Source organism: Hakea prostrata, chromosome 3, assembly GCF_041222555.1.
Source record: "Hakea prostrata isolate BN-2017 chromosome 3, UWA_Hpros_2, whole genome shotgun sequence".
In the NCBI taxonomy this organism is placed as follows: Eukaryota; Viridiplantae; Streptophyta; class Magnoliopsida; order Proteales; family Proteaceae; genus Hakea; species Hakea prostrata.
This window is the reverse complement of record NC_142602.1, coordinates 5,032,072-5,058,570: the sequence shown is the minus strand read 5'-3', so window position 1 is coordinate 5,058,570 and position 26,499 is coordinate 5,032,072. Positions and strand designations below refer to the sequence as shown.

Genomic DNA, 26,499 nt, shown 5'->3' with positions numbered 1-26,499 from the left:
ATGTATTTAATTTATTGGGGTGTTTGTGTTTTTCAAATAAAAAGGGGTGAATGCTTTAAAGCCTCAATTTTGAGGGATTTTTGTTGGCGCTGCAGGCGTGCGTTAAAATGTGACACGTGTTTTTATGAAAATAGATGGCTGAGATTTACTTGATCATTAATAAGTTTCAAATATTACAATCATACATCCTTAAAATATTTTAAATTTCTGAAATTAACTCACATCAAAGAAAAACCTAAACTTGCACAAAACAAGCCGGTTGGAAAATCTAACGATCCATCTGAATGCTAGGAATCGATGCCGAGTTCATTGAGAAATTGCTGACAATTGCTACCTCATCCTCTTCTTCCTCTTCTCCATCATCTTCTGTCTCTACCTTTCCAACGAACCAAAATTTGGGTCAACCATAAACGATTAAGATTGAGTTTAACGTTCTCTTTCATCTTCGATAACCAGTCCCATCTTCTTTGGGTTTAACTCTTGATCGACACCTCTCTTTTAATTTTGTGTCATCTTTTCCTTCGTTTCTCAAATTTGTGTTTGGATTCCTAAGCTTGAATTTTTAACCAAAATCAGAGCATTCCCCCTCTTTTTCTTTTTCATCAGCCATTAATCTTGATTTTCTTCAGTAGTTTCTATCTTAAGTGAAGAAACAGTCAAACAGAACAAATTTAGGTAGAGCTATAAATCTTGGATGGGTTTCTTGTTTATTCTTGTTGGGTATGTATAATGAAAACATATGGCCTGTTTGGTTATATGAATCCAGAGATTTCAAATCTCTAAATTCATGAACTTGAGAATTATACCCGTTTGGTTGTAAAAATCTCTAGATTCATGAAATTTAGAGATTCATTTTTTTACTCTAAAAATGTGAATCTGTAAATTTATGGGTAAATGGTGAAATCCAAAGATTTTAAAAAAGATATACATTTGCACATTCACAAAAATCACGTCGATCAAATAATTTTTTAGGATGAATCCATAGATTTCATTCCACAACCAAACATTTAATTTTATAAATTATGACTCCATAGATTTGAAATCTCTAGATATTTGAAATCTTCAGACTCACGTAACCAAACAAGCCTTAAAGAATCTACTTGCAACTTTTTTGAGTTAGATTTGGCTTTTCGAAATGTGTAGTTTCAGCTGAAAGCAAAAATGTCCGATTAATTTAAGTTATTTTCTGTTTTGTCCCAAAATTTGGCCCTTTCACGAATTTATTTTAACCAAAGGGTGGTTGATTGTAAATTAAAAAAGTTTTTAAAAACTAAAGACATTTGAAACCACTCGATTATTTTACAACAGGCCCCCCCCCCGCGCTTGCCGCGATTCTCTGGCGCCAACAAAAATTCCATTTTGAGGTACCAGTGCAATTTGTGCTTTTGGAACGGTAATGGTGCCTCGTGCCTCTCAATTAGAGACGGTAAAACCAAACTAGATCTTTTGTTTAAATTTTTATTTTTCCATACTTTACCCTTTGCCTCTCCTCCAATCTATTGGGTCTAATGTCTGGGTCATCTAATCACGTAAAAAAATTTCAACCGAAGAACAGGAAAACTTGTATTTGACTTCGACTACGGAGTCATAAGTAAAGAAAGCCGTTTACCAAAAAAAAAAAAAATAATAAGAAAGCCACTGCTGAGGGTTTACTGGTTTAGGGTTTAACGAACGGAAGCACAAGGCCAAGCTATTGGATGTCTAAATAAGTTTGGAGGGGCTCAGCGTGAGCGACAACGACAACATTGAAGAACAACAGGAGGCCTGCAATCTTCAAATGGGAATCATGTTGTCCTCTGGTAGCAAAAGTTCAGAGAACGAAATTCCTGCGACGTCTGAATCTCCTGAAACCTCGAAAAGTCCTTCTCGTTCGGAAACCCAAACACCTGTTTCGGACCCTTCTGTGGGTGATAAAGGCCAAGAATCTGGAGTTTCAGATAATTTGAATGTCTCTGGAAGCGCAGAAGGTGAAGAGGATGAGGAAGAGGGAGAATGTGGGTTTTGTTTGTTCATGAAGGGAGGTGGATGCAAAGAGAGTTTCGTCTCTTGGGAGAAATGCGTCGAAGAAGCAGAGATTAACAAGGAAGATGTGGTCGAAAAGTGTTCTTCGATTACGGCAACTTTGCATAAGTGTATGGAATCCCACGCGAGTTACTACGAACCGATACTTCGGGCGGAGAAGGCAGCAGAAGAAGAAGTTGCCAAAGAATTGGAGCGAGAAAATGCATCGACGAAATCAGAGGAGCAACCGGAGCCAAAGGATAAACGGGAAGCGTAATGATTTTCTTCATTTTTTCCCCATTTCAGAAGAAGTTATTTAAATATAATTACGGCTGAAAACCAATTGTTATTTGGATGGGCAGCTGGGAGATCTTGAGATTTTATTCCTCAATGTCTCTGATGTCAAAGAGGATAAATAAAAGGATGATATTTTTGTTGCTTAAAAATGAGTGAAACTATGAATGCTTAAATTTAACAAATCATTAACCTCTCTGCTTTGAGTTTACTATGCATGTTATAGTCCATGAAAGTAACTATTATCATCGATTCTAGCTTGCGAAGAGTTTCTGTCATCACTTGTCTTTTTTAGGGGAAAATCTGTTATCACTTGTCAATGCTATACTTTTTATGTGGCAATTATCAATTATTATTCTAGAGAATATGTTATGTCCAATCCAAGTGGAAATTGTTACCTCCAGGACCTCAACCCTCTCTATATCTTTCTCCTCCAGTCACCTTTAAAAGGGAAAGGTAATTGCAAAACGAAGTTTGAAAATGTGTATTAATGACCTATGTCACCTTCGATATGATAAAGGGCCAATACTACAGAATCTGTTTAGGAACCAATTTGAATAGGACAGAACTAGGATTAGGGTTTCTGATTTGGGTGAAATTGGGAAATAAAGGTTTCTAATAAGAATTGGGGCTTGAGGCTTCATTCAATGTCTAGGGACTGGAGACATGTTCAACCAGAATTTTTGCTAGAAGTTGATGGTTAAAAACAAAGGCCTAAAATCTAGGGTTTAGGGAAATTTTCGGCTTGCTGAATTATAGGGTCTCAAAGAGGGATGGGGCCTATAAGGGACTGTGAGTGATTACTGTAGTAGGGGTCTTGGTCTCAAAGTATAGATGAATTTAATGATTTGAATGTCTGGAACTCTGCAGGTTTTATTGTCTTGGAGAGAATCCTGGGTTTAATGAAGGTTAGGGTTCCAGTGGTAGGTTAGGGCTGTAACTAGGATCGAGTTAGCAAACTGTGGGGTTATGCTATGGTAGGACTTATGGAGCAGCTGCTGATTAATGAATCTGGAATATCGGTTTTGAATTCCAGATGGGGGGGAATTCAAACTTAATAGGAAGGGGGAATTTCGAGGGTATACTGAAGGCATGATGGGGCTCTTCTGGTTAGAGAGTGCATCAGGGTAAGGGTTGTTGGTGATTTGGGACTGTTTCCAATGGAGGGATAGGGATCAAGGGCTTTGGGATTGGTTAGGGTTATCAGTGAGTTACAGTTCCCAATTGCAGCAGCTTGAATAAGGTTGGAACTTGGAGAAACCTCTATGGAGATGTGGATGTTCAACTTGTTAAGGGGAGCTTGGAAGAACTTCCTGGGCTTCTCACCAACTAGGAGTCAATTGGTCTGACCAATCCCAACAGCAGTTTGGAGTTAAAAACCAAGCAACGATCAGCTTAGACATGAAACACTGAGCTAGACGACACTCTCCCACTGGAGGAGGAGGTAGCAGCCAGCAGGGTTGCAAAGCAAAATTTTGATTATCAATATCAACTTTACTCTTCCCACAACATCGCCATTAAAAGGGCTTTAGTCAGCCTTAAGGTCCTAACTGAAAAAGATAAGTCAAAATATAACACAGCTTTCCAAGCAATTCACGGGAGTCTTAATTAAATGCTAATTGATTCTTCTGACCTTTTTGATGTAAAGTGAGTCCACATTGACATCAGAAACAAAGGAATATGATTTTTTTCTGTCCAATTCTGATTAAGGTAATTGCTTTGTTGTTTCCGGGTATTTTGGCGATCACTAGGGAAGGAAATGTAAACAGTCTCAGTTAGGCGTTTTACCAAGTATCTGGTAACAATCAGAATTTTTTTCTGTCCAATCCTGGTTAAGTTAATTGCTTTGTTGTTTCCGGGTATTTTGGCGATCACTAGGGAAGGAAATGTAAACAGTGTCAGGCGTTTTACCAAGTATCTGGTAACAATCAAAACCCTTTCATAATTTTAATGGGTAAAAGAACTGCTTTAGAACTTCCTTGTTTAAAGTTGTTACGAGCAGGTAAGAAGGGGCAGAAAGGGTTTGGTTTTTCACCTCTTTATGGTTTATTCTCTTTTCATCCCTTTGTAGTCTTTTCTTTAGTGAAGACCAATTTTCAAGAGGTATATCTGAGAATGTTTTCTTATACGGTTGTGCCATAATACCTTGATGGTTGAGGGTGGAATTGCCGACAAAGTGATTATTATATAAAAGGTGTGGTTATGCTTGAAATGTAAAAGGAAAGAATATGTCTATGGTGAAAATCACTTAAATTTGAGGTTTTAGTTGGTATGGTAAGTTGCTCTGCGGATCCTTGGTTTTTAAATGTTGCCTTGGATCTTGTTTGATGTAAATAAATGCTGTAAAATTCTTTTATAAACTGATGAGTTGGTCTGTGGATCCTTTGCTTTTGAATGTTTATGTGTACAGTTTCTTGTTTTCACCAGTTTATGAAGGGTTGAAATGTTCTTTCGTTGAGGGTTTATTTGTCGAGTATATTATTCTCTGTATTGATGTTCTGTTATTTTTGTAGTTAACTACTCAAGATTATAAGTTATTCTCAACTGTAAAATGTATGAAACATTGAGGAATTACTTCCATGTTTGTTACTTATCTTCTGCAAAATTATTTTGGTTGCATATCCATGGCATAATGGAGCTTACTACCGTTGCTGTTGAATGTGTGATATTGAAGAGTGAAAAATTCATTTATTATGGTTGTTACCTGGTTGCTTCCTTCTTCTCTGGGAGAGAGTGTTGCGCTTGGTGTTGGACATTCAACCATGGTTTCCCTGGTGGTTCAAAGTTGAGGAGGATTGTTGGTGCTAGATGTTTGAATACTTGTTATGATTTGATTGTGAGATAATCCTCTGAGAAGATCTGCCATACAAGTTGCTGTTTGGGAGGCTGATGCTCGGTGAGAGGAGATCTGACCTAATCCATCCCTCAGTTTCTCCTCTTTACATTTTAGTTTTTGAAAAATCCTCCTTCATAGGTATCCACCTCCGGACCTATTACACCATTGGAATTCATCCAAAATCTATCCAAAGCCTCCATTCTTCATCCCCTTCATTCGATCCTCATTGCTGCCCAAGAGTTTCATGGTCTAACATCCACACATTCTGTTTTATTCAAGTTCAAAAAAAGCTGCTGTTTTGATAACATAAAACTACATTTAGAATAACATGCACAAGGTGTTTCTTCTTAGGAATTCCACCCAACCAATTCTAACCTTCAAAAACCACTAAATTTTATTGGATGTTTTTTGCTAAACCTGTGACAGACTCAATCCAATTTTACACCCATCCTGCTAGCCCATTTTTTGAAATTTCCCCGATACCCTTCCATTTCTATTTCTACTAGGAAGTGAAACATTCAGCCATGTTCTACCATACATCAACTTGACATAATCCCCATTATTGCCCCTAACTTAACCATTAATTGAGCCCCTTTTTGGCCTATTTAATTGGCTGGGTCATACAAGATCCTGGAAGAACTGGCTCCTTATTGGTCTCCTGTCAGTCTAGTACTAAATGAGTCTAGGTTAGACAATATGTATATCATCTTAGCTGATATATCCGCATCATATTTACTATTTGTAGACCATTTTTTTATGAATTACAAGTAAGGACATGACTTAAGTAAACATATCACGATGGTATCCTAACTTAGTGCATACCAATTATACCTTTAAAAGATGGTAATACCTAGCTCATTAACTCTTTTGAGTTTGTAAAAATTCAGAATTGAGTTCCTATTGACCCTTAACATGTATATCTCATAGTATTTTTCTGAGCAAGGTTCAAGATCTCGCTCTTGAGGGCAATCTCACCCTTGAGAATTTTCCCCCAGTCCTACTTGAGTGAACTTGAGGCCCATCTCGGGGGGTTTTAAGGCTCAGGTTGTGTTAAATTTGGTATTTGGCCTATTTTAGGCCTTCTAAATATACAAGTGGCCTTAGATTTGTGAGAAAACAACCCTAAGTGTGAGTTCTAACTCGCCTAAGTTTGAAACTGAAATGCTGCTGGAATGAACATTCAAGATTATAGAACATGAAATATAGAACCATTATGACTTATAAATGAAAACAAGTGATAAGATACATCAAGTAATTTAAATACCAATAGAATTCCATCCATACAAGTACAATAGAATATCACATTTTCGACTCTTGAGAATAAAATAATAGAACCATCATCAGTTCAATATAAATCATAAGTTCATAACAGAAGTGTTGAATATGCTGAGGCATATTAATATCCCACCCCTGGCTTAATAAAGCCCCTTTGAACAAAAAAAAGAGAAAAGTGTTGAATATGGCTCATGCTTCACATTCTGTTGCCAAAAACCTTCCCCCAAAGCACACGAGGTTTGTAGAGGTGTTATATCACTTTGGGCCTTGGGATTTTCTTTGCAGTTTTGGCTTGGGCCCATGAATAGCTATTGTGGCCTAGGAAAGCTGTCAGCAACAGAAGGTGACAATCTGGCAAAAAATGAACTTGGGAAGCTGTTGGTGAGATGGGAAGCACTTGTGTTGTGGGACTTAAAAGCGTGGTTGGACCGAGATCCCAGTCGAGATTAGGTATTTCGTAAGACTCGACTAGAGTCTTGTCTTGAGCCTTCAAAGAGGCGAGATCTCACCAAGTTCTCATACCCTGGTTCTGAGTTTGTTAAATCATGAGAATTGAAGTTCTGTTACTCTCTTAGTCCATTTTCTGAAGTTCTATTCTTAATTCTGCAAAATTTAGATCATTGATATCTGAAATCCTGTTGCAGTAGGACTCCTTTGTTGAACTACCTAATCTGTTATCAATGTCAATTCAGGCTCTTGATTCTGTCCCACCAGGCCACCAGTAGAATAAACCACTTGACTGCAATACTGGGTGCTCTTATATATCTCTGAATTCTGGCTTTTTTCCCTGTCTGCGATCGTTCCTTACCATTCTCTTACTAGAGTTTTCTGGTTGGAGATTATTTTACAAAATGGTAGTTTAAACGTCAATTAAGTGGGGGAGGGGTTTAAACCTTATTCTCTAGAGACATGTTTGAGTGCCCAATTGCACTGCATGTCTGTGTTTCATCAGACCCATGTATTACCATGTCAACACGGGTAGTCCAGGGTACAAGAAGTGTTCGCAAAGCATAGTCACGGCCTTATCTAATCTCTGAACTACTTCAAAGGTCTTTGTTTCCCCTAAGAATAACCTTTGGAGCTTGCTCTCCTTAGGTCTGATCACTTGATTTTGTCTACAAAAAGGCTTATTTAGATCATTCATTTCTTTTCTGTATGCTGGCCCTGCCCGTGATCCTCATGTCTTAATCGTAGCGTCTCTGTTCAGATAATTTTTTTGTTTTGATAAATTTAATCTAGCTCTGTTGCTGTGTGCTCAAACATGCAAACCATCTTAATGGGTGAGATCCCCTGAACTGCTCAAACTGTGACTTTGACAGAATTATTGCTGAAAATGTGAAATTTATAGATTTAAACAACAATATATAATAGCTAGAATATTTTCCTGGTAGTACAGCAGGCATCTGGTTTGGTATTGGAATCTCAATTTAATGGGTTTCCTTATGCATTGCCAACATAATCAAAGGGGAAAAAAGCTTGGGTACTTGCATGAATTTAAAAAGAAAGTGATAGGATAGCTGCCATATTTTGAACATCCAACTTCAGTGATTTATTTGTTCTTCAGAGACATCAGATGTGATTCAGTGTTATCTGTCTGCATCCTCAACTGATTTCCAGGACAGGTTGTGACTTGTAACTAAAAGGACAAAAGTTTAAATAGTTTCGGTTTTAAACCGAAAAGTAGGAAGTAGTCAACGGAGCGAACGGAGCGGACAGGAAAAAGTAAAAAACCCTCATTCAATGTATACAAAGTTAGTCTATGGACTACAAGAAAGGTTTGGCACTTCAATGTCTCTGTCAAAACAGGGAATAAAAGTTTGGTAAGAATTTTTTCGCGAATGAATCCGTGAAGATTAGCTGGGGACGTCATGGGGGAATCGAATTAGTCTAGCAAGCACATGAGCACATTGAAATCTGGTATGAAAATTCATGATATAAGTCTATTTTGTCAATGTTTAAAGGTAGAGCTTTAACCAACGGGTTGGTTCAAGTGGTAAGCAATTTGGTTCGCTTAAGCAAGGTTCCGGTATTGAATCCTTGTGGATGCAAAAAATTATCGCTGGAAAACTCACCCACCACAGGTTCATAAACCGGGTTTGGCAAACCAAAAAAAAAAAAGGTAGATGGAATGTTTGGGGAGTTTATTTGGAGCCACAATTGGATAGTGTTGCCTTTTTCGAAATTATGGATTACCACATAAAATCTCTGGTCGTATTTAGATCAAGTTTATGTGATGTGAAATTGTTCGCTATGTAATGAAACGTATAAAAATGGTTTCATACCCTAAGTAGGTAGCCCAGACCTAACATACATTGCTTGTATATTTATATAACTCTAAAAGATGTTTTATGTTTAATTATTAGTATGTGATTTATTATTATGATATACAAAAATAAATGAATATAACTACAACTATGTACTTGAGTTTCCCAAATTTGTTGAGTGAAAAATCATTTTATTTTTTTGAAATAGGAAATTTTAAACAAAATCCAATGATACTCTAATAGTTTGATCAAAATATTGGTTAAGGTGAGTTCCCAAATTTGTTGCGTGGAAAATCATTTTATTTTTTTGAAATAGGAAATTTTTAACAAAATCATTTTATTTCTCATCTACCAAATAAGAAAAATACAAGTCATTAACTATTCTTTTTTGGTATAAGAAATCATTAACCATTTGAAATGAAGATTTTTTAAAGGTCCCATCGATTGTGGTATGAATTGAAATTGTTGTCTCCCTTGCCTCAAATAATGGTGAGTGAGGCTCACCTCCATTATGAACATGTCCAGATCTGGTAATGACTTTTTTTCTTCTCTTTTTTGGGTGGGGTGCTATAGATTCATTCATTCATTCCCCTTTTTCCGATATGCTAGTGGATGATCGAGGAAGCTCCATTATTGAGTCTGTTGAGAAACTGCAATGACAAGAAAACTTAGTCTGTCTTCAATTAATAATTAGTCTGGCGATGATGTGATCTGAGAATTTTTAACCGTTCATGATAAGATGAATGAGTGGTGGAAAAGCTTCAAGAGATGATAGATAGGGTTTCTTTTATTTTGAAACAGAAGATATATATTATATTATATTAAGGTAATTGAAAAAAATTATATCAAAAGTTACAATCGTTAGAAGGTCCTCCCCTAAGCCTCCTGGTTGATCAAGGCGAGGAGGGTCTCAGCGTACTGTATGTCCCCCTCTGTGGATGTTGTTTGTTTGTCCCCCTCTGTGGGTGTTGTATATTTGTTTCCTTATGTGGGTGTGGTGTGTTTGTTCTAAGGATTTTGTGAACGTGATCTATTTTGGGCTTGACCCAATCCTTATCCTGGCTGACCCTGTCTATTGCATGTATGACAGTTTGGTCTTTTTTCACTCCTTGGTTTGTTTCGAACTTTGTGTACTCATGCAGTTGTGTTTGTATTTTTTTTTATTTCCGAATGAAGTACTGTTTAAAAAAAAAAAAAAAAAAAAATGAGAGTTCTGCAACAAGAAGGCTTTGGCCATGTCACCGTCTTTCACTTTAATGCTCAAAATGCAGCATCATGTGCCATGTGGCCCATGATTCGACAAAACGTCTCTTCTCTTTCCAATTTCATATATGGAGGGAGGACCCCTCAAGAATATCATCATTCAGGAAATAATATCAATAATGGAGACAAAGAGTTCCATTGATCTCGGACTCTTGCGTGCCCTAACAGACAATCTAAGTGAAGTAGTAGAGTGAGAGGTACAGTTTTCTTACTTTTAACTTTTGATGCATTGATCATGTTGGGATCATCGACTTAGGCATGGTGGAGGCCAGTAAATAACATGAACTGTACTTAAAAAATTGAAACAGAAACAAATGCATTTATTTGCCATCTTCGTTTTGTCCTCTATGCTCCATTCCATTAACATAAGCTTTTTGAAACATTCATCAGAACAATTTTCTTTTTCATTTAAAAATAAATAAATAAATCTGGCCCTCATGAAAAATGGTGCCACGAGTTTACTTTTGAAACCAACACGGCAACACCCACTCCCAAGAAAAATAAAAATAATAAAATTGATTGCCACGCGTTACGCGTTTGCACTTGCCAGGCCACACTTGGAGATAATTTAATATAAACTTATGTCAAATTGACAATATTTCTTTTAATTCGGTTAATTAGTTAGAGAAAATAATACATATATTCTTAAGTGTGTTATTTTATATTTGATACGAAGGAAAAAATTATCAACGGCAACATTTACAAACTCACAAGAGATTAAAGGCAAAATAAGAATTATGGAATCTTCTAAGTACCATTGTGTGACTTTAAGAAATATTTTACAATGGCTCTACTAATTTGATATATTATTGGAGTGTGGAGTGTTTTGAAAAGATTTCTTCATTTTATTTTATTTTTATCTTGACTACATATTAGTGATTTTAGATTTTTAAAATAATATTTATATTTATATTATTTTTATTTACAAGAAGAGGAAAACAAATACCTTACTCACCTACCCTTGATTCGGGATGGACGAAGAGCACAAACGTCTTCCTAATTACAAAAACACAGTGAGGCTCACAAATGAAATTTTGAATTTTATTTTTTGCTTAACAAGTGTTTTTTACCACCTGTAGACCCCACTATTTTTGTAGTCGGAAAGCTGTCGGGGAATGGGAAGAGATGATCACGACACGAGGGTTGGTGAGTAAAATATTTGTTTTCCTTTTTTTTGTCCCTCCCTCCTAACCGCAGGATCTTCTCCCCGTCGGATCTTCTCCTCGGCCCCTTCCCCTCCCCACCCACGCGGCCACGAGTGTGGATGATGCTAACTGTGGTTAGGTTAATAAAACTGATCGAGTCAAATCTCCAGGTCCAAATTACCAACCCACCTTCATAAATAAATAAAAAATGTAAAAAACTATTGAACCAACAAACCCCGCGCTTTTTCGGCGTTTCTCCGAGATCCGAGTTGGACAAAAACCATTTAAAAGCGCTGATCATCCGTATTCCTTCTGCTGTTAGGGTGTGGATTTGATTAGTATAATCATGGCCGTCTCCAGTTGCGCTAGGGTTCTTCCTTCTTGTTCTTTTGATTGCCGCCCAGATCCCCATTTCTCCGGCAATCTTCGCCCTGAGATACCTTCTTTCTCTTCCGGCAAGGCTCGCTCTCTTCCTTTTCACCGTGGAACATCGCCTTCCTCTCCCTTTTATGGCTCTGGTTTGCCTTCGCTTATCCTGAGGTTTCCTCCCAACTTTGTTCGCCAGCTCAGCAATAAAGCACGGAGGAATTGCAGCAACATTGGCGTGGCCCAAGTCGTTGCGGCTTCTTGGTCGAACAACCCATCTTCTGCTGTACCTGCTTCCGCAACCGCCGTCAATCCCACTACTGCTGCTCCTCTTGACGATTTCAACGTCGTCAATGGTGCTCCGGTTGTGGTCGATGGTGAATGTTCTGATAGCACTAACACTAATGTACAGTTTAAGGGTTCGGCCGCTTTAAGGGCCTCATTTTTGCGCTCCGATGGGAGCCTTGCCATTCATGCCGGTACGCCTTTTATTCTCTTTCCAAATCTCTCACCCACAAGTGACAGAGTGACAAACTCGTCTATTTAATTGGTAGCTTTTGTTCCATTTCTGGATTTTGTATTTCGTTGTTTTCTATCTACTAGGAATATATCCATTTGAAGGTGCTACTGTGTCTTCTTCGGCAGATCAAGACTTTCGCAGTCTCTAACCATTTATTTTTCAGTACTTTTCGCGCATACATTAGAAACAAACACCGTCATTTCTTGAGTTGAGTGGCAAGAGGAGAGGTTGTGTGTTAAAGGAAGGGTCTTCCTGCCATGGTGATCCACTCGCTTAATCAGGTTCAATCGGGATTCGAGAAAGGATGGTTTCAGATATCTGTGTTGGATGCCCAATACGATGTTTGTAAACCTGGCCAATCTTCAATGGGTGGAATGGTTCCTAGTAATGGTGGATTTGTCAGAAAGTTGAAATCTTTATAAATTAAGAGTGAGAGCAAATCCAACTGTACCAGTTTCTGTACTTTTGCTCACAGCTTGGAAGATCCACTCTGGACTTCAATCCTTGCCTTCTTCGTTAATGGATGTCCCATAATTCAGCTGCTTGGGGTTTCATTTGTTATCTGATGGGTCTCCATCAGCTTCTGGACCGCGCACTCTAGAAGATGGTGTATCACTATTGTGATCTTTAATGGCATCTTTAAATGGTCTGTTTTCAATTGTTTTATGAACAACTAATACATGTTCAGGGAGTGAAATTTTACTAACGGAGGAGAATCAAAGAACCTGCCAAAATAACACATACTGTGCTTACACCCAAAAAGAGACATCTGCTATGGGATTTCTCCAGAATAAATTCTGAAACCAAATTCTGCTGAGTGTTTTATTTTATGGACTATCGCTTTATGTTCTAAAGGCATAATATATATGGTTTAGCCATAATATTTTTCCCCATTGATTTGTTCAGGTGAAAGATTAGGGCGCGGTATAGCTACTGATGCAATCACCACCCCTGTTGTCAATACTTCTGCTTACTTCTTTCAGAACTCTGATCAGCTTATTGATTTCAAGGTGTGTAAGACAAGTGCATTCTAGAGAAACTGGGCATGATCCAACTGTCATAAATGTTCTTGTGCTCCCTCTTATACTATTATTATTTAGTTTTCTGCACTGGTTTATATTTTTGAGGAAGTGACCACCTGTAGTATAGTAAGTATTTTATCACTTATGAGCGGATACTAGGGGTGATAACTACCGTGGCCATCCTTCTAAGGCACTATTTCTAGTGACTACTCTGTCAACAATTCTTTGAGCCTTATGCATTCTGATCTTCTGACAGGAGGGACGTCATAAGAGTTTTGAGTATGGGCGCTATGGAAATCCAACTACAGTGGTCGCTGAGGAAAAGCTCAGGTTTGTGCTGCCTCTTAGTATGTATTTGTACTGTCATTTGTGATATTGGATGTTAGTATTTGCATGAGTAATGAGGTTTTCGTGTTTTCAATGGAACAGTGCTCTTGAGGGGGCTGAATCAACTCAACTGATGGCATCAGGAATGTGTGCGAGTATAATTATGCTGTTCGCATTGGTTCCAGCTGGTGGTCACATCATAACAACCACAGATTGTTACAGGAAGACAAGAATATTCATTGAAACCATGCTCCCCAAAATGGGAATCACGGTATATATATCTCATATGACCTTTGTTTGCTTAGTTTTGTTCAATCTTTTACTGATATGATTCTGTGTATGCATATTTAAGTATTTTATTCTAAACTGTTTGCTGGTTTTAGTAGATATCGTCCACAATTTGTCACATTATAAACTAAAATCAGTTCTTTTATTATTTCTGAACAGAGTCTCTTAGTTTTTATTTCTCGTTCTTAATTTTGCAGGTTACCGTTATTGACCCTGCTGATATGGAGTCCCTGAAAACTACACTTGAAAAGCATGATGTCAGTGGTGAATAATGGTGTTTTGTCTGCTTTATTTAAAAGATAAGATACCCGTATGACTTCATCAAACTTTTCTCCATTTTGCAGGTTACTCTTTTCTTCACAGAATCTCCAACCAATCCATTCCTGCGATGTGTTGACATTGAGTTTGTTTCAAAGCTCTGCCATAGCCACGGTGCACTGGTCTGTGTGGATGGAACTTTTGCCACACCTATTAACCAGAAGGCTCTTGCTCTTGGTGCAGACATTGTTCTGCACTCTGCAACAAAGTACATTGGAGGTCATAATGATGTGAGTTTTGCTCGTAACTTTTTCTAGATTTACCTATTTAAAAAATAATTGCCATTGAGGTCTGGTAAAATGCAGTAAAAATATCTTGAACAGTTTTCTTGCAATGTCTGATGCATGGGAAAACAACAGTACTATAACTTGATATACAATTGTGAGGTGGATGTCCATTTAATCAATTTGCTGATTTGCTGATATGATTTCTATACAGGTTCTTGCAGGTTATGTTAGTGGTTCTGAAAAAATAATTTCTGAGATTCGTAAGATTCATCATATTTTTGGTGGTGCTCTAAACCCGGTAAGTTATTCACATTGGTAGCCCTCTTGTGGTTTGTGAGTGGTATAGTTTTTAAATTCATCTTATTAATATCTTCAAATACATGTGATCAATTTGGAAATTATGGTTTGGTTGTCATGCAAAGTAATATGACTTCTTTTTTTCTTTTTCCATCCCTTCTTTTAGAATGCCGCATATCTCCTTATCCGAGGCATGAAGACATTGCATCTTCGTGTACAGCAACACAATTCGACAGCGTTGAGGATGGCCGAGATTTTAGAGGCGCATCCTAAGGTATTTAAGAAATTCTGTAAATCTTTTTACCTTTTTCTCGTTTGATTGACTAGTTTCTCTGTGGGTCAATAACAGCGATAATTTTATCAATTTATACAATGGAGTGCATGAAGGAGTTGGGGTGGTTGATAGATATAGTGAAAGACCATATAGAAGGATAACTTGTGCTACATATAATGGATATCTGGGAGCTCTAGGCATGGAAAGGCTGTTTCTGTTTCATTGTAGAGCTTGGGTTTCCGGAGGTCAAAGTTGAAAACATAAATGAGATGGCTCATGGCTCTGAAAATCTTTGAGCTTAGGCCAATGTAAGTTGAAACATATTGGAGATGGTCCCAAGACTCCCAACAACCTTTGAATAGTCTTCTGCGTATAGGGACCTTGTTACCCAAACTGAGAAGCATTGAAAGGCTTGATATGAAATTTGTTTTCGCCTGTTTTAATCTTTTTAATCTTTGATTTGATGATGGAATTTTGAAGTCTCAGTAATGTAGCCTAAATGTAAGTAACTAGAAATTATAATGTAAACACAAATCATGGCATATACTCGTTGAGAAGAAGGGGGGAGGGGGGAAGAAAACCATGACAACATGTTAGTCTCGTTTGGGCCTGGAATATTTAACAAATATTGCTCTTCCCCTTTCCATTTTGGTAACTAACTTGTGCGACATCAGTCAGGATTATTATTTCCTCTGCCCTTAATGTTCTTCTGGTACTGGTATATCATTTATTATGTAGATTTAGATATGATCTGCCCCTACTTGGATGTCTAGGGTAGCGGGTTGGACCCCAAGTTTGAGTTCTTGAACCATGCCTATAGTATGGGTAGAGGTTAGGCATACATGATCAATTAATTATTGTCTTTATTTATTTCTTTTTCTAATTGGTGTTAGTGTTTTTTGTCAGGCTGATCTAGAAGTCCACCTGTTTTCAGTTATTTTCCTTAATTAAATCAGTTTTCTAGTCTCTTTAGGCTACATTATCCGGCAATAATTGGGGTTGGGCCTCTCCTTTTTAGTGTAGGTGTCTACTTTCGTGTATTCTATTTAAGTTTGTACTGGAGGCCAGCTTGTACACAAATTATAATTGATGAAATGCCATCTATTTTCTTTTATCTATTAATCTTTTGTGTTTGATCAAGAAACCCCTTGTGTGGGATGTGATCAATGTTTAAATTGGCGTTCAATCGAACTGAACCACCTTGTGGTGTGAGGGTCAGGTGTCTATTTCTAGTTGTTCCTCTTCCATCATCATTCATCATTAACAAGTCCACTATCTCAAATAACTGAATTCCTGTTCTAGTTGAAATTTCATATGCAAGGCTGTTCTTACATGAAGTCTGTTTACAGCATTCCAACTGTTGGATTCATTCCATGTCTTGACCTAATTTTCCGCAGTCCTAACCATAAAGTTGATTGTTTTGGTATGGTTATGATATGAAGATCTGAAATTATTTTACATTTCCTGTTTTGGCCTTTATTGCTTAAACTTGGATTCTGTTTTCAGTTTTAAGAATTCTCTTCTTTTTTTTTTTTTTTTTGGGGGGGTTGGTAAAGGTTTTCTGAATCAATTTACTGGTTTTATTGATCTGTTTTAACTAAGCTTCATACTATGTAATTAGAATTGGATACTCAACATATTTCTGTTCTTTGATTTTTTTTTGCTTTATGAAATTACAGTTATGTGCCTCTCCTCTTGTAATTAGGACTGACACCCACCCCCTCCCCTTTTTTTTGGGTTCTATTCAAACATGCTATGGCTCAGTAATTGCAATCTGAGAATCTGGGGTGTTACCTTATTTATATGCCTTCTTCTTTTCTTCATCTCACTCTTCTATCAGTTATCTGAGCACAGGTCAGATCTCATCTTTTTTTTTTTTTTTTTGGGTGGTGGGTGGTGGGGTTGGACATTTGGTTCTTTATGAATTACGTCTTCTTTTATCACTTTCAGGCATTGTTCCTTCTTTGAAGACGGCTTCTGTTATATTTCTTAGAACCAGATCAACTGTAGTATCATACCATCTTACTTCTGATCTGCTTCTCTGTTTTTATTGACTTTTATATTTGATTTTTCAGATACTTGATCAGCTAGTATCTTTGTTAACTGACTTCTACTCTAGATTCTTGTGACGTTCTGCTATAGATTTTTGCATCTTATATGAGGTTGATCCACGTTTGGGTGGGTAAACTTCTCTGTGAAGTGGGGCCAAGGTTGCCCATTAGAATGTCTTGCATGTGAGGTTGCAGTCCCGCAACTTTCCACATATCTATATTTACATTATCAGGAATAGATCATGCAATAGCAATTCATAGTTGAAAATCAAAATTTATTTTATGTTTGATTTTAGCAGAGTGTCATCTTTAATAAGATAAAATTATCAGTGATCTAGTATATTTATTTGCTGGGACTCTTTAACTCTTTTTGTGAGATCTGTATACATTCCTTTTTTCTGGTTGATGAAACTTGTATGCACGAAACAACATTGTAATAGGTAATAGTTAAAACCCCACATAAAATTAAAAGAGCTTTCTATAGCGTAATCTTCATTCCATTACATTATGGGGTTGCAACTGCAAAATGCTGAGATGTAGAGGTCTGCATCCTCGTGCTAATTTCTGTTGTTTTTGGTTTTTATTTTTATTTTTATTTTTTTATATTATTAGTATAACATGTTGGTTTCATTTTGTACTAGAATGCTGACCTGGCATAATCGCAGGTGGCACGTGTCCATTACCCTGGCTTGTCAAGTCATCCAGAACATCACATTGCCAAGCGACAAATGACTGGTTTTGGTGGTGTCGTCAGTTTTGAGGTGAGCATGTTAGGTGTATTCCTGTTGTGTGGAAGGTTTGTTCTTGTTATCTTTCCACTTGTAATTTGGTGGATACTGATTGGGCCTTCTGGTGATCGTTTGGGGAAACCTTTGTTATTTGTTGATGCAGGTTGACGGAGACTTGATGACCACTAAGAAATTCATTGACAGTTTAAATATACCTTATAACGCCCCATCCTTCGGTGGCTGTGAGAGCATTGTAGATATGCCTGCAATCATGTCCTACTGGTATTAACTTTTACTATATTTCATATAAAGTCTTGCATTATATACAATTTTTTTTTTGAATAGTTTGCTCTCACTGGACATCTGGTTGAAATATTGGCTATGTTATTTGCCCTTACAATTTCCTAAAGTTTCTACTGGGTACCTTCCATCTTACAGAAATAATAGTTTCACTTTATATGCTTAGCCATTGAACTATTATAATGTACTTTGAAACAGGGATCTGAAAGAGTCTGGTAGAGCTAAGGTTGGAATCAAGGAGAATCTGATAAGATTCAGCTTTGGAATTGAGGATTTTGAAGACTTGAAGGATGATATACTCCATGCTCTGGAGGCCATATAGGTTGTGTGTTAAACTTTCGTTATTTGTTCTGGTGGACTACATCTAAATTTTATTGTGGTTTTGTAACGTTGGTTCAAGTCATCAAGTCAAAACTGAGAATAAGAATTCTTCCATGTAATTGCCTGCCAGGGTTATGATATTTTCTTCTAGCTAAAACTGAAGCATGTGTTTTCAGATAGTGATTCTGAAACATCAATTGTTCATTTCAGAAGTTTCACATGTCATTTGGTTCATGCTCGTTTTTGTCTATGTAAAAAAGGAAGAAAGAAGAAAGGTTTGTTAGGTCTATTAGTTTATGTTTTGGAATCTGATGCATGCTTTTGAAATTTATTTCTTTCCTTCAGTTAGGTCAAAATGCTTTTTTTTTTTCAAAAATTTTGGATTAAAAAAATCACTCTTTTATCATTTAAAACGTATGTTTAAACGTTGTGTGCTTTTCATTTTTGGCTACAGAATCTCCCTAGGCAAAATTGATAAGAACTTGACTTTTGAACCAGGCGGCTGGAGACTAACCCAACCTACCGCTTGCTGCCATTTTTGAAGCTTTAGGCAGGAAAATATTTCACTACGGAATTTTAAGGAAGTCCTAAGATTGAAAAACATACTAAAGAATTCCCTATAGGTGGCGGGCTACCTAAGGAAAAATAGAATCCTAGTTCTTCTAGGCTGCGTTTGTTTGTGGGTCCCATATGTAGTGGGAGGAGGGAGAAATAAAGCGATTTTGTGAAAAAGTGATAGTAGTGGGTCTTACTTTTACTTTTTCCAACTTTCCCACAAAGTCTTCCAAAATATGTAAGGTTTAAAAATGGCTTGAGGTGTGAAAGTTGAGTTGTCACATCACCAAACAAGTTTCTTTGATTCAAAAGAAAACTTGTCTCTCACTTTGCCACCCAAACAACCAAATAATCTATCATTTTAGAATTTAAGGGAAAAGTAAAAAATCTATACTTTTTTCTAGAATTTTTCCACCCATTTTTTTTCCACCCCACCTCTATTCCAACAAACAAACATAGCCCTAGTGAATGGCTGTCGTCAGAAAAATAAAATTGAAAGTACATCGGAAATTGCTTAGGTGTCATGCAATTAATGTCATGTGCGGCACCTGCACCGAACGGTTCGATGTAGACTTTTGAATTTCTTTTTAAATTTCTTTTTAGCACCGTACTGTAGATTTAAACATTTTATGTCCATAGCCACAAAGCTATGGAAATATCCAAGATTATATTCATCGCTTATGGGAGATGTTAGGGAGTTGAGGAATTCAATAGCCTCCCAGAAGACGTTTGTTTATTGAGGACTTCCTTTCCCCTATTCTTATCCGGGTGAAAAATGTTCCCAGTTCCAATAACTTGAAGGGGAAGGTGAAGTGTGTAGAGAATAAATTATTGTTTAGAAAAATACATATCAATCCTTTTTTTCTTTTGTGTTTGAGATTCATCCGGGCCAGCTTGCGTGTGTCGATTACATCTTCAGAGGGATGTCCGCAAGGGTGGAAGCTTTCTCGGGGACTATAAAGAGAACCATTGGAAGCTTCTGTGACGAATCAGGTAAGGGTAAATTCGTCACAGAAGCTTCCAAAAGCAAAGGATTATCCACAACACCAATGGCTACTTGCATTTCATTACCGGCGGACCAGTTGGGTTGTGAAAGGCACAGAAGGATGCAAGGGAGAAATAACTGAAAGACTCTGAAAGAAATCAAGGTCATGGCCTCTCTGAGGAGAAAGACGAGGATGGGAGGGGGAGAGGGAGAGGGAGAGAAGAGTGAAAAATGCAAAAGAATATCCACAATAGTTACAAAAGAATGTTAATCAGGCAAACCTTTGTCAGATCTTTGGCTGCCTAGTTCGGTGGGTTCTTCTCAGTTCCATATCTGCTTTTACATGACTATGCATGTTCTTCTTTTATGGTGGATTGTGGTAAATCCTTATTCATCTTCTTCTTCATTCTCATCAAAATTGAAGGGGAGAGGTACTGACTTGAAGGCACGATATTTCCCAACATTGTTCAGGTGTTCATTCTCTATCCTGAAAATCAGGATTTCAGTTCCAATTCTTGTCAGTGAAGCAAATCATGATGAATTACACTTGTCTGCAGTTCAACCTCATTCTTTTCTGTTGAGTTTATATCACTTCAAAGTCAGAGCTATAATAATAAATAACAAAAAGACCTTGTGCGTACCTGAAGAAATTCCAAATGCCACGACGAATAATCTCTAGGCTTGCAACTATCGTAATCAAGGCATTTTTATGTATGGAAGATATTTGAAAGTTCAGAACAGTTTGGAGCCAGGCAAATCTCAGTAGAACATTCAAGATCTGCAAATGCATGAAGAAGTATTAGTTGCTGAATGTTAATGCAATTACAAATTCAATAATTTTTTTTCCTTCTTACTGACCATGGCTCCAAAATACACACTTTTGCGAGAGATAAGAAGCTTGTCTCTCAACCACCGGTTTTTTGAGTTACGTTGTAGAAGACCCCAGTCAAACACAACGTCCCAGTAAGTGCTAAAAATTGCTGCAATGGCTGATGTGATCGCAGCTAGCACCCGCCAAACTGGGCCGTTACTCATACTATAAGCTGTCCTCATAACAACGGCCAAAATGGTTGACAAGTATTTCAGGCCATTGTATCCTTGCATTGGATCTTTCTCTTCGAACAACCGTCGGAGGCACTGTAACATACATAACAAACTGTATTGAGAATTCACACATCCAACATGGACTTCCTAAGGATGGGGTGCAAGACTACCTGAAGTAAGCGGCACCAATAAGGAATTACAGCAATTATATAAAAGAAAATTTTGTAGACATCAGAACCATTGCAGGTGTCTCTTCTGCGTTTGTAGTCACCCCAACCATAATAGCAGATGTAGAACTCCAAGCTTCTAATGGCTTGGACCTGGGATTGAACAGTAATAACTTCCAATTAGTTCATCAAATAAAGCAAAAGGTATCTGGCATGGTGGGTAACATAACATGAGCAACAACACCAAACCTGGCTAGTTAGTTGGTCAGCAAGGAAAAAATCTGGGAGTGTAACCTGCGAGGAAAGGCAATAAATACAAATAAACAAATGTAGCCTAATATAATTTATTTATGCTTTCCAAGTGATGAGTCTGCTTCATCTTGTACCTTGTAAAGAGGGGCACTGATGCAGTGGAAAGCACATTGGAGTAGGAAGAAACGACTTGATCGGTATAAGATGTCAAATGGGCAAAATGTTATGGCAAGTACGAGCTGCAGAAGGAGAAAGTTCATTAGTCAAACAAATGCTAGTCTTTGCTCATTAGAGGAATGAAAAAGGTTGGCATGTCTAGAAATCATACACAAACTATTCCAAGAGGGACTAGTTCAGTGAACGCCTTGTAATCTTTTGTTATCGGATCCATCTCCATGTCTAGGTTTGACAGCACACTGGCAAGCGCAAGTGCTGCAAGTCCTGAGCTCAGGAGGAATATTTCTCGGTATCCCAATTCAGTTCCTTGTTTGAACCCAAAAATGAAGGGATAATTGACTCGGTAGCGCCTCCAAAAGTATATATTCATACCATACATGATCATGTGTAGGACAATGAATCCAAACAAGCTGCAAGGAAGATCAAATTGACTTGTTACTTCATACATGACTTAGTTTAAAAAGTGAAAATGTCCTGTTATTGGGAACAAAGTGAAGCCAGAACTGGGTCCTGGTACCATGCTATATCATGGCCAATACTGAGATCAGTAAAACAAAGTCCGGGTCTAGTTTCCAGTGCCATTTCCATCTGACAATTGTGTTAAGTTTTCAACAACTGCAAATGTAATGAAACTGGGGATGGACTTAATTAGACTGGTAGCTTACTTGTCCTTCCTTTTAACATAAACAGAAATGACTTGGCCAATGTTTACCTCACTGGACCAGAAGTTTAATCCCTAAGTGGGAGCAACTGCTGATAAAAAAAAGAGGCCAGCCAACCTAATATGATTCTATTGCCTGAAGATTGAGGAGCTGAAAATGCATCCATGGCTCACCTGTAGAGGGGAAACATGGTATTCATGTACGTGGTACTGCCAGCTTTGTTCAAGATATTTCTTGCACGTATAATCAAAATAAGGGCTACAAGTAAAGCTGCAGCGCAACCAGCGAAGAAGCCTGAGAAATTACCATTTACAGAATGAATTATTTCCCTTGATCTGAGGATCCAAAGGGATAACTTGTATGAATAAACATAATGTAATTAGAGAATAAAAGAAGTTGTAAAAGTTGGATTCAACTTAGTAGAGTAATATTGAAGACTCAAAACTTACCCATGGAGAAATGTTATTCTGTGCCTTTCTCTCTTTGCCTTCGGTCTCAAGTATTTAATGCCTTTACTCCGGTTTGAGTTTGAGAAGTGCTTGATGAAGGTTGCTTCCACTCTGTCCATGAGACTAGTAATCTGTGAGAACAAAACCGAAACAGATTAGTTGATGCTAAGAGAAATGATGTGTTAGGCAAGGGCACACTCAATGAGCTGATATACCCGCTTTCAATGATGGCACGGTACTAATTCATTAACCAAAGAAAGCATATAGAATCGAATAAATACTATCTTCATCAAATTGAACCAGAAGCATTAGCCAGAGATTTTGTTTTGTTTTCGCTCATTCTTTTTTGCTGGATAAAAGCATTACCCGAAGTTGCTAATTCCATAATTTGTACTAACCTCATCCGAGCTTCCAAGATAGGAATTGTCAACCATATTAAGGTAAGCCCTCGCTGCACTTCTTGAGGTGATCTGGAAAAAAATTTTTGAAGAAAAGAAGAAGAAAATGAAACATTTTCTGATTTCTACATACCTCGAAAAACAGAATCTTGATTTCAATTTCCGTAAGCAAACATGAAATTTTGTATATGTTAACCCCAAATTAAAAATGAAATTTTGTAGATTAGAGCACAATTAGAGAACTAATTACTAACCTTATCATATTTCTTCATTATCTTTGAGAACGCCAAGAGATTCAAAAAGCTGGTTCATGCAGTTTTTTAAAATGTGGATAAGACAACTTAATAATTCTCAAATTAACTCTGAAGAGAAAAAAAACCGTATAGCGTGTAGGGTTTTGTTACCTGTAGCTCTTAAGTAGTCGAAGCTTCTGATAAAATTCGATGAATGCCCGCTTGAGTTGAGCCTCAACTATCTTGAGGTCATTAAGATTGAGGTCTCTGTTCTTGGGGACCTTGAGAATGCCTTTAATGGTGGAGCGAGGAGTCTCCAATGTGTTGTTGAAGCTTTGCACGGTTGCGAATCTGTAAAGGGGCTGGTTTAAAGCCCTTGATGTAGTTTGGCTTCTCTTCGCGAACGCCATTGGGCTCATTGGCTTCTTTCTCTCCACCTGAATCGTCCGAAGAATCTCCTCTGTTACTCACCTCAAGTACTTCTTCTATTACGTCCAGGTGCCCTTCTTCTCTATTCCCTCTGTTGCTCGGTTCTACTTCTTCTATAACGCTCATGAACCCTTCTGCATTTACGTTTTCACTTTGTTTACTTTCAAACAATCATAAATGTTCTTCCCTAAGAATCAAATAGCCAATAGTGTCGTTGGTTGAGTGGTAAACATTCATCCTTTGTTTTTTGGCAATGGGCTTTCTAATAGGGACAGGGATATTAAATAAATTTATTAATATCATACCAAAATCAGATCAAATAGCAAATTCAGTGTTGTTGGTTGAATGGTAAACATTCATCTTTCTCAGCAGAGAGAGGTTGTGGATTCAACTGGTTCTCTTAATGTAAGTCTCATTTTTCTCTCAATTTCAAATTATTATTATTAATTTTTTTTTGGGTCTCTTTCCTATAACCTCTCAAAAGTTTCATTTATGATTCCTAAGAAAAGTGAATTTTTACATCCATTTCTTCCAAATTATCCCTATTTTTGTCTCTTTAATTAATTAAAATAATTTTGTTAATCAATCTTCTCTATAAGAATTCATTATTTTTATTTTCTTTTCCCTTTCATCTTTCTAGAATTTTTTTTATATTTTCATTTTTCTTTTTGATAGATTCTTTTAAAAGTGGGAGAAATTAAAACACACATCTAATCATGTTTAATGAACTCTGATAAAAGTTGAAGAAAGTTAGAAAATAAATAAATGTAATAACATTTTAATGGATTCTTAAAAAGAGAGAAAAGAAAAAATAAAAATGGTTAAAAAAATCAATATAACCAATTATCACACATAAAAATAAAGAATAATTGGGTCATTTTAAAATATCATGATAATGGTGAGTATTCTTAACCATCATGACAAAGTTTGATCCACATCAACAAGAAATTTTTTATTTTACAAACAAAATATAAAAGAAGGTAAAAGTTCATTTCTTTAGGTGACATTTGGTTACATGAGTCCGGAGTATTTCAAATTTATGAAGTCATAATTTATAAAATTAATTGTTTGGTTAACTTGAATTTGTGAAAATTTCATTAAGAAAAACTGTTTGGTTGATATGAATTTTGTGAATGTGCAAATGTTTAGTGCTTCTATAGTAGAGGGTGAAGATTTCACCCCATATGCATAAATCTAAAGATTCATGTTTTTACATTAAAAATATGAATCTAAGAATTTTCATAATCAAATAGGTATAAATCTTGCATTCATGAATTCAAAGATTTAAAATCAAGAATTCATGTAACAGTCCCTTAGTGCGTTGACCCAAAAAAAAGAAAACAGTCCCTTAGTGCTTGTTTGGTTAATTGAGTTTGAAGATTTCAAAATTTAAAGATTTCAAATCTATGGAGTCATGATTCATAAAATTAATTGTTTGATTAACTTGAATTGTTAGAATGAAATCCTATAGAGATGAAAAAGGTGAATCTCTAGATTTCACCTTATACTCATAAATCTACAAATTCACGTTTTTAGTGTAAAAAGGTGAATCTTTAGATTTCATGAATCCATAAATTCAAACAACCAAACGGGTATAAATCTCCCATTTGTGAATCCATAGATTTGAAATCTCTAGATTTATGTAACCAAACAAGCTATTAGAGAATCAGAGGTGAATACAATTAGCAATCGTGCAATTCCTTGCAATTAACCATTAGGATTATGACAGCAAAGATTTCTAAAGTTACTCTTTTTTTCCATTTTCTCTTTCTTATTTTTTCTCTAATTCAGCCATTATATTGTTATAAAAGTTTCTTGCTATGAAAAAGCAAAAAAAAAAAAAAAAAGCAAATTTAGAATTTAGGAGAGAGGAGAGATTCTCTGGATTTACTGGAGATAGTTCCTAAATATATATTTTAATTATGATTGTTAAATAAATAATTACCATCTATTACAACCTGAGTAGTTAATTACAAGGAATTTCACGATCTACAGTAGAGGATCGACGACGACCGATCTAAGTCAATGCCAACAATTTCTAAGATCCCTGATAAATAATATTATAATATATTCAATATTCGCCAATTTTCTTGAATCTTTGAGCTAATTGTTCAGATCAGAATTATTGACATGTAGTGTTGTTAATTGCTCGATGAAATGCTTCTTAGACTGATCTGAATTCTAAAGGTGGTGGTTTCACGATCAAAATTTAATTTACATGAACAAACTGGGGAATTAATTGAAGAGAGAGACTAAAATACTCACTGGTGGTTTTAGCATGGGAAGGAGTAGAAGCATTCAGTGCAGCAGTAGATGCACGAACATCCGAAGCAAGACGAATCATCTCCGCGTTACGATCGAAGTTTTCCAAGACACCCACCGCGTTGGGATTCTCGATCTTCATCCGAAACGCAATCAAAGCATTCATTTGTACGTTCAACTCTCCAGCTTCCTTCAGAACCTCATCCACCTTGTCCCCGTAAAACTTGTTTACCTTATTGAGCTCATCGTCGAGTCTCCTGAAGTATAACTGCTCAAGATCTCCTCCTTCCTCGGCCGTCATGAGAAAGCATGTCTGGTATTTGCTAAAATGATTGAAAAACGGGTCCTGATCAGTAGTATTCACCAGGATCACTTGATCTTCAATGTCTCCAGCAGTAGCTTTGGTCATGTGCCTCTGGGTTAGGCCACTGAAGGCTCTATACATTGTCAGCTTTCGCTTCAGGCCGGTTGGAGTGGTGAGCTGAGGCTGAGTTCTTCGCCTGAAGCGCATTATCTCTTTGAGAAGAGCCTTGAGATAGTTGTAATCCATGTAGGCTTCTTGCCATTCTGGCACCATTTGCGAAGCAAATTCCTTCCCGAACTTCATTTCTATGTGCGAAAGATGATTTTTTTTGTAATGGTTAATTGCAGAAGAAAGGTAGGCATGTATATATGCTTGAAAGTTGAAAGATCTTTAAGGTGACATTGATATATATAAAAAACTCAAAGAAAGCAGGCTGACAAAGGAACACGTAAAACAAGAAAGAAG

At 36.9% G+C, this 26,499-nt stretch overlaps 2 protein-coding genes across 2 annotated transcripts; one reads left to right on the top strand and one right to left on the bottom strand.

Moving 5' to 3' along the window:
* Window positions 1-11,313: 11,313 nt before the first annotated feature.
* On the top strand, window positions 11,314-18,420 carry LOC149020246 (cystathionine gamma-synthase 1, chloroplastic-like). Its single transcript, XM_089148355.1, has 11 exons — window positions 11,314-11,923; window positions 12,871-12,974; window positions 13,243-13,316; window positions 13,416-13,584; window positions 13,799-13,858; window positions 13,946-14,149; window positions 14,358-14,444; window positions 14,610-14,717; window positions 17,434-17,529; window positions 17,660-17,778; window positions 17,995-18,420. Exons 1-11 carry the CDS (start codon window positions 11,425-11,427, stop codon window positions 18,116-18,118), a joined length of 1,644 nt encoding a protein of 547 aa, XP_089004481.1. The 5' UTR covers window positions 11,314-11,424; the 3' UTR covers window positions 18,119-18,420.
* A 912-nt stretch (window positions 18,421-19,332) lies between these two features.
* On the bottom strand, window positions 19,333-26,337 carry LOC149020245 (phosphate transporter PHO1 homolog 3-like). Its single transcript, XM_089148354.1, is given in 14 exon segments — window positions 19,333-20,144; window positions 20,299-20,435; window positions 20,516-20,794; window positions 20,872-21,021; window positions 21,118-21,162; window positions 21,255-21,359; window positions 21,449-21,707; window positions 22,133-22,253; window positions 22,398-22,539; window positions 22,807-22,878; window positions 23,061-23,109; window positions 23,211-23,368; window positions 23,370-23,602; window positions 25,734-26,337. Coding segments are annotated over 14 exon segments (2,454 nt in total). The 3' UTR covers window positions 19,333-20,044.
* Window positions 26,338-26,499: the final 162 nt, after the last annotated feature.

Coding starts and splice junctions, on each gene's coding strand:
- LOC149020246 (XM_089148355.1), top strand. CDS start 11,425: ATGGCCGTCTCCAGTTGCGCTAGGGTTCTTCCTTCTTGTTCTTTTGAT. Junction 11,924..12,870: donor GAGCCTTGCCATTCATGCCG/GTACGCCTTTTA, acceptor TGATTTGTTCAG/GTGAAAGATTAGGGCGCGGT. Junction 13,859..13,945: donor CTACACTTGAAAAGCATGAT/GTCAGTGGTGAA, acceptor TCCATTTTGCAG/GTTACTCTTTTCTTCACAGA.